At 31.8% G+C, this 8513-nt stretch overlaps 1 protein-coding gene and 1 pseudogene across 1 annotated transcript; one reads left to right on the forward strand and one right to left on the reverse strand.

The window, feature by feature from the left end:
• Window positions 1–651: 651 nt before the first annotated feature.
• On the reverse strand, window positions 652–3962 carry LOC21398129 (carbonic anhydrase 2). The gene is made up of 8 exons (XM_010102907.2): window positions 3719–3962; window positions 3252–3404; window positions 2925–2973; window positions 2621–2737; window positions 2222–2275; window positions 2004–2089; window positions 1427–1532; window positions 652–1146 (listed from the first exon to the last, which is right to left on the reverse strand). The coding sequence occupies exons 1-8, from the start codon at window positions 3781–3783 to the stop codon at window positions 973–975; spliced, it is 804 nt and encodes a 267-aa protein (XP_010101209.1). The 5' UTR covers window positions 3784–3962; the 3' UTR covers window positions 652–972.
• A 1387-nt stretch (window positions 3963–5349) lies between these two features.
• On the forward strand, window positions 5350–6074 carry LOC21398130 (annotated as a pseudogene).
• The last annotated feature ends 2439 nt before the right edge of the window (window positions 6075–8513 follow it).

Genomic DNA, 8513 nt, shown 5'->3' on the forward strand with positions numbered 1-8513 from the left:
ATTGACATAGATTTAATTATGCATAGATAACAACATTTGTACAATTTTTAATTTGCTCATGAAAAAATGGCTTTTGGGTCCCTATATATTCACTTCTTGCTTTCATTAATCTCAGCTAGTTCATTAATTCAAAATTATCTAATGTGTGTGTGTGTGTATGCACCCAAGTAACTAATTTGATGTTGATCTTAATAATTAGACTTCCCAGCTTGCTAGTTCATTTTCATTACGTATTTTGGTACCTAACCACTAATTAAAAATCACTACTAGGGTTCTTGTCCATTTTGACCATGTTGTCAATAGTAATGATAAGTTAATTAATTTTCTAAGATTTGATATATATACATATATAAATAATGTGTATATGTATGTATGTGTGTGTGCATGCATGCATGCATGATTATATCCATTCTACTAGGCAAAATATGGTAGCCAACTTTTCATTCTCTGTTTCATATCGTTTTTTGCATTCACTCTATTTTTTTTTTTTTACAGTACTATTAAATTGCATCTTCCTTCAATATTTCCAAATGCCAAATCAGTAAACTTGGGTTATTCTTAAATACCAAAAAAAAAAAAAAAACTATTATATATTTCACAAACTGCAGTTGGGAAAACTGCACTGACAGTGACAACAACAAACAAGAGCCAGAATACAAGCCTGCTCCACTTTATTCGTTTCACGACTTTCTTCTTCATCATAAAAGTTACAAAACGACAAGTAGTAAGAGTACAAAACGAAGAGGGGCTTTTTTATTTTTATTTTTTAATAACAAAGAGGGGCTTTTTTTATTTTTATTATTATTATTTTCAAATAACAAAGAGGGGCTATTTTTTAGCTGCTAATTTATTTATATATATTGCCCTTTATTTTTCTATAGGCACGTCTTACCATGACATATAACAAACGCAAGATGTGCCTTTTTTTTTTCTTTTTTTTTTTTTTGCATGTGATAAAATTCACAATAATATTTAGGAGGGAGGGATTATTATTGGATCTGAAATCTTTGTCTCTAATTCCCAGAGCTTCAAAGATCCAACGACGAAATCATAGTGTGCACCTCTAAGTGCCAGTTTTTTGTCTTGTATTGCCCTTTGAACGTAAGGATAAGTTTGTAGGTTTACTAGTGACAGATTCACTGCTTCCTGCAAAAAAGTTAAACCCTTCATTATTGTTTGATATGTTGTAATGAATTGTATTATAGTATATATAGTATTGGATATTAACATATATATATATATATAGTATATTAGTTTTTAATATGCATATACAATATATTGCAATTTTTTATGGTATGTAAGATTGAAGCTTGAGTGGGATGGTAAAGCAATATACAAAAATTAAAAGACTTGATATTGCCACTAAACCATAGTATATATAAGTGTTTAAGTCTAGGGGGGTAAATATATTAGCTTAATTATTTACCTGAGCACAGATTTCACATTGTTCCTCAAATGGCAAATTGCCATATTCAGCTTTGACCTTGGCCTTGGCAGTTAAAGCAATTTGGACCCAATCATCTATGAAGTCGCTGCAAATTATTTCATCAAAATACCAATATCCACTCATTACTATTACAGAAAATTAAGGTCTTACGTAATAATGTTTATGTTTTCTTTCTTTTCTTTTTTTTTTTAAATGAACACGTTCTTAATTTTTCCATGAAAACTGATAATAATATTGACTTGGTCATGCTTGATCCACGTAGACGTTTTGTTTTTGTAAAGAGTGACGGGGCAATGATTTATACTGAGTTACAAAATTTCTATAAATTTTGTTATGCGTCCATTTTATTAAAAAATTATGAAATACCTTAATTCAATAATTAAGATATAAAATTAACTATATATGTCTATTCTATAAAAAAAAAGTTATTTTATTTTTCATAGTGTCCAACGGATTTTTTTTTTTTTTTTTGAAACTATCCCTGTTTGTAAGTAAAAAAAATTAGAAAACATATAATTATTGCCCAATTTAATTATATATTTGTAAAAATTCTTACTAGGGAACAGAACCATCCTCAGGGTGAGACATGAGCCTCTGTATACCACCACAGCGACTATGTCCGATGACCAAAATATTCTCTACCTGTTTGTATAGTTTTACTTTTCTTATTAGCGATCAGAATAAAAATACAAAAGAGAGAATCAGAAGAATTAAGTTTTAATATAGGAAAAGTTTAAGTTAATGTTAATTAATATAGTATATATGTTGATGCACCTTAAGTTCGGCCACAGCATATTCGATGATTGCTCCAACTCCTGAGTATCTCAGCTGATAAATATGCAGAAAACAAACTTGATCAGTTTTTGCAAATCATATGACTAAAGTGAGAAAAAGGGAAATTTTATGGTAGGTACTGCTATGTTACTCTATCAGTACGTACTGTTGTTGTTGTTATAACCATTAGATTAATTTTTGAACTGTTTGATTTTTAAGTATATATATATTTTCAAATTAAAAAAATCATAGATCGGGCCTTAAAAAAAGTAATGTAATGGTTAAAAACTAATAGGATAAAATAGTAGTTTCTAACATAAGAGTTCTCTAGACATTAAGGGAAATAAATAATAAAAAAAAAAGCATTAACATTTGATTTAAGTAAATTAATTAATTAACCTTGTTGAAAGCAGGAACCAAGTTGGCAATATTGCGAGCCATAAAGGCTTCCCCAGGTTGGAAGTTGAGGACATGAGAAGGGCTCACTCTCGAATCCGAGCACGCAAATACCAGAAACTAATCATAATTAATAGTGAAGTTTAATTAACAACAAAGTAATTAAGTACTATATCTCTTAATACTTTCCCAGTCATGACTAGAAATTGGAAAATAGTAATTCTATCAATGGAGTATCTATCAGAATTAAGGGCTTAAATTGTGTGTGTGTGTCTGTTTGTGTCTTGTATAATTAAAAAAATGGTACCTTTGGATGTTGGCCTTCGGCAAGTTGCTGAAACCATTGTGGATATTTGCTGCAAAATCATCGGGGAAACGTATTAAGGAAAAATAAAAATAAATTAATAGGCAACGTGATTTTAATTGATATAGTGCACCTCCCAAACTAATTAAAAACATTTTTATGAAAGTTAACTCGTACACAAAATTGAGAGGTATAATATATATATATATATATATATATTGTATGTATATATATTGTATGTATTATGTAATAAAGCTATTGCTATATATATATATATATGTATATATACACACACACACATAGACACACACATATATAATATCATCTTACTTGAATTTGTTGTCAAGAAAGTACTTAAACCCCTTTATAATTTTGTGAACTGGGTCAAAGCTGGCACAATGATCATGCCCAGCTTGCGATGATATTTCAGCTCTCAGCTCTTCAGTTTCTTTAGCAGCCACATCTTCCTGACCTTCCTTTTCACTGAAAAGTAATTATTAATATATTCCATCAATTTTATCCCATGCATATATTTATACACACACACATGTAAAGAAATTCCAATTAGCTGATCATCTTATGTTATTGATTTTGTTTTTCACTTTCAAGTTATTTAACAGAATTTCATAGTTAATTTTGATATGATCTATATAGTACTCAAATTCTCAATCACCACGTATATTGTAGGAAGATTAAACAAATAGATTGATATTTATATTTGATATTATAGTTTGATTGAGAAAGAATAATATAAAACGCATCATTAATATTGCATGCATGAAATCATTTGTATATACCTGATTGTTAGCTTCTTCTTGAGGTCTTGAGTCGCCACCTCGGATGTCGAATATTGTTGGGTCATTTCTCGGATTTCTTTTTCTGACGATTCAAGAAATTGATGTATTATCTTCGTAATGAGGTTATAACTATACACACACACACACACACATATATATATACTGCATAACTACTCATACTAATTATTATGTTATTGTAAATGAATTCCACGAGTTTTTTTACTGAAATTTCCTGGCTTGGAGGCTTTTGAGCTTTTTATTCATTGTCATTGACTAATGACTGCTATTATACTACCGTCTCCATCGGGGGTGAGAAGAAAAAGAAAAAGAAAACAAAAAAAAAAAAAAAAAAAGCCCAAGAGCGATATTTCCCTCGTGTGACGTGCATTTTTTTGGATTTTGCTTGTTGCGTTTTCAAAGGGGAGTTTGAATCTTATTTGTTCATCTCATCTTCCATTTTCTATCATATAAAACGTGTGCATGTTTGATATAGGTACAAGAAATGTCAACTTTTCTATCTATGAGATCTTTCGTCTCTTTCCAATTATATTTCTTCTCTTTCAGGACAAATTAATTATCAACCCCTTTTATGAGTTTTCATGTTGCATATGATCCATATAAATTTTTGCACGTTATATATATATATATATATGTGTGTGTAGGCTCACCATAAAATATACACATATATATATATATATTTAACGTAATCTATATATTACGTAAATATGTATGTCTATGTAACATATATATATATATATATATATGAAAACAATAGAAGACTCAAAGAGAGTTGTGTACGTAATGAATTGCAAAAACACAAGCACATCTTTGCACCGAGGGCAAGCTCTTATCTATTTATTAAGACAATTTGACCGTGCTTGTATTTTTTTTTTTTTTTTTTGCTAATCATATTTGTGAATATTTTCACGTGAAAAACACCCTAAACCTAAACCGGTTTGTTCTTTTAGTTGCTGATTTGGTAGAAGATGTAATTCGTGAAAGGCATGTTCCACACAAATTATGTCCTCTTCTATATACATACATGTAACTTTGAAAAAGTGGCAAGCTAGCTAGTTAATTAATTTCTAATAAAATATATATAGGACTTTGAGTATCAATATTTCTGTAGTTAGTTTCAAGAAACTAATAAAAGTTGCAATAGAAAATTATCAAGAGAAAAGTTAATAAAAAAAAAAAAAAGAAGATGAAGACGTATGGATACGCGTTTTGTGTCGTTTAAATCATTGGGCAGCAGCACATATATGGAAATCGTGCAGTAGACTAGAGAATTAGAAACGATAAATGCTCATTAGTACGAAGTAAATTTTTGACTGGTTAATATGTAAATTTCGATGATTGTCAATAATATTATGTTGATAGCGTATTCGTGAAAGATTTACATTAATATTGATAACTTAATTGGTAATGATTAATGAAGATATATAAGTAGTCGTCTCCATTCTGTCAAATTTTTATATATCTTAAGGGACTTTTAAGTTTTCTTACTTATAGGGTTGATTATTTAATATGATTAAAATTAAATCAAATTATAAAAAGTAAGAATTGTCTCCTATCCAGCATATGAAATCTGCATGATCGGTCCGCTCAGTAATTGTGGGCCATCGGATTAAAATCAGAGCCTCCTTCCCCTAATCAACACCAAGAATCTCATCAAATCAGAGCCCTCCAAGTCCCTCCCCATCTCTATCATCGCCGACAACAGAGCTTCCCTCAAGATCCCCACCCGCCCCATCGAGTTCATCTGCCGATACCCCTCCATTTTCCGTGAATTCTTCCCCGCCGGCGTCGGTTTCAGCCCCACATCAAGCTCACTGACGAAGCCCTCGACCTCGATTCCGAAGAGCAGATAATGTTCCAGAGTGAGAGCTACAAGAAGGACGTCGCCGACCGGGTCTTGAAGCTCTTGATGCTCTGCGGAGCCAACAAATTGCCGTTGAATGTGATCAAAAACCTGAAATGGGATCTGGATCTTCCTCGGGATTACGAGCGGAGCCTTATCCCCAAGTTTCCAGACTATTTTCGAATTGTGGGCCGGGAGAAAACGTGGGTGTTGGAACTCATTTGCTGGATTGATGAATTGGGGACTTCAATTATGGAGAAGAAGGCGATGGGCGGGGATTCGGATTATGCGAAAGGGATGCCTATAGCGTTTCCTATGCATTTTTTGAAAGGTTTCGAGATGGAAAGAAGTTGGAGAAGTGGGTGAGCTATTGGCAGAAGCTGCCTTACATTTCTCCTTGAAATTTTGAATGAGTTTAACTTATTTGTATGTGACTTTTACTTTAGTTTCTAGTAAGTAGTATTATTCGCACACAAATTGAAAATATACCGAGGAACAACCCTGTTTGTATGAATCAGAAAGCACACAGGCTTTCATTTCATAATTTAAACCGTAGTGTACTTATTAAGTAATAGAGGTAATTAGGTCAACAATATAGCCAATTTCTAAAGAATTGTCAATGTTTATAGTCTAGAATTATAGATATAAGGGTATTTCCAAGTTGGTGTGATGATTTGTTCATAAGGGAGTCGTGTTTTGTAAAGCTCCTCAGGTTAAGATTCTATCTAGTTGGGCAATGCTGCCTATCTTTTGTGCACGTTTGGTTAGGAAGGAACAAAAGGAATTTTGAGGGTGGTTTGAGTTTGAAGGATAATATCTTTGGGATCGAATCAAGTAGCGGATCTGCATATCAATTCTAAGTCACGAGGAGTTTTGCCGTTTTGGAATTCTTCTCTTCGTAGATAGATTCTAAGTAACGGATCTGCACATGAGATTTTCATGCGTCTCTTAAGCGCACTCCCACTCCCACAACCAAACCCATTTCTCTCTCGACCTCCTCCTCAGCCATCTCGCTGCCGGCGACTTCCGATAGACGGACGAGGAGACCCACCGCCTCACGACAACGCCCGCAACTAAATTTTTTTTGGTTGATTAATCCCTAAATTTTGCGTTTTCCTTGAGCAAAACTTTAGATACTAATAATAAAAGGAACGATGATTTTAAAAATTTAATGGTAATTACATCATCTCGTGATAACTTGAAATTTTACAGAAAAATCATATAAGGAACACAATATTACCTTCAATGCTAGTTAAAACGTTTGAAAACCACAACATTGTACTTCTGTAAATATACAAGATTTATGCTGAATTGTACAACTGCCGTGTGTAAATATACAAGACATATGATGAATTGTACAACTTGTCGTACAACTTATACATCTTTACATGTAAATATACAAGACTTATACTGAATTGTACAACTTCCATATGCTAAATTGTACAAGGCATATACTAAATTGTATAACGTGTAAATATACAAAACTTATACTTAATTGTACAACTGTCGTTATGTAAATGTATAAAAAATCTTTAGGTTGTACAACTGCCGTTCTGATCAGGCAAAAGATGTCTACTTGACTAAAGACTTTGCCATAAAAAGTATGTAGAATAGATAATTTTTATAACAAATTTGATAGCGCAAAATAAAAAACTACTACTGGTTTATTTTTTCTAACCTTACTAAAAAAAACTCATTTTTTGACGTTTGTTTCCTATATTCGTCCTTGATTTTGAAGTATGATTCATGATTCTTTACATTATTTTTCTCTCACAAAGAACACACGTAAAACGAGAATAATTCTGAATCTATAAATCAAACGTCTACTAAGTTTGAATTAGAGAATTAAAAAAAAACGAAAGAAAATCCTTCGTTTGATGTGATTACGTGTATAAACTAAATCGTAACGTGAATTTAGGCCTCGTTCATTTCACCGATTCGAGTTTTCAGTTTTAGGTTTCTACAGTAAAAAGCTCTCAGAAAATGTCACATCTAACTTTTCCTGCTACAGTGAAAAGCCCTCAGAAAATGTTACATCTCAATTCGAATTGAAAATTCGAATCTACAAAGTGAACGAGGCCTTACAGTGTTGAAAAATATCAACCATATTTACAAAAAAGGACATTTTTTTGTGACCAATTCAACTTTACAATTATTCCCTAGTTGGTGGGAATCGTGAAATGAAAAAGCTACCCAGGCACGCTAAATATATGGCAAATTGAATAAACTAACATATAACAAATTACAAATTTCCATTTAAAAAACAGTACCCGGCGGCTAAAGATAGTCCAATTATTGGCTTCTTTTTCTAGATTTTTATTTTTTTATTTTTTTGCTATGTTTTCTAACCGTTATATTTGTCTAAAATCACGTAAAAATTAAAAAATACGTAAATTTAATAGTTAAAAAAATTTATCCTACCAATACACTAGACGTATTAAAAAATCTACATTTTCTTTTTTTATGGGAGCCTCATTTTCTAGATTTTATAATCACATCATTTCTGTGAATTATTGCACGAAGAGAGCCTAGCTTAACTAGCGGAATGAATAGGAAAGGATTTTGTCGGCCTAATATCTGATCATGGCTATCGTACCTCCCTAAGAAAAATCAAGGGATCTGATATCAAATGATGTAGTGAAATGGGTATGAAAGGATTTTACTGGCCTCACTCGGACAGAAGATAGAACTTAGAGTCCAAATCCGCCTACACAAGGAGGAAATCCCTAAAATAGAGAGAAAACACTCGACTTCCGATTCAATTCTTAAGTATTCAAATCTTTCTGTTACAATAGCTAATATGGCTACTTATAGTCCACTTACAAAACGATAACAAAATAGCCACTAAAACAAACGACAAACTAATAACAAAATAAAGCTAATGTAATAAGCTAAAATAAACGACGACGAAAATATAAAAAAGACTACTAATAG

Source organism: Morus notabilis, unplaced genomic scaffold (assembly GCF_000414095.1).
Source record: "Morus notabilis unplaced genomic scaffold, ASM41409v2 Scaffold229, whole genome shotgun sequence".
NCBI lineage: Eukaryota > Viridiplantae > Streptophyta > Magnoliopsida > Rosales > Moraceae > Morus > Morus notabilis.

What these genes read in the sequence shown, in the direction of transcription:
- LOC21398129 (XM_010102907.2), bottom strand. Translation starts at nt 3,783, where the DNA reads ATGACCCAACAATATTCGACATCCGAGGTGGCGACTCAAGACCTCAAG. An exon ending in TTTCTTGACAACAAATTCAA is followed by an intron (nt 2,974 to 3,251) that starts GTAAGATGATAT and finishes ATGATTTTGCAG; the next exon opens with CAAATATCCACAATGGTTTC. An exon ending in ATGCTGTGGCCGAACTTAAG is followed by an intron (nt 2,090 to 2,221) that starts GTGCATCAACAT and finishes CTATACAAACAG; the next exon opens with GTAGAGAATATTTTGGTCAT.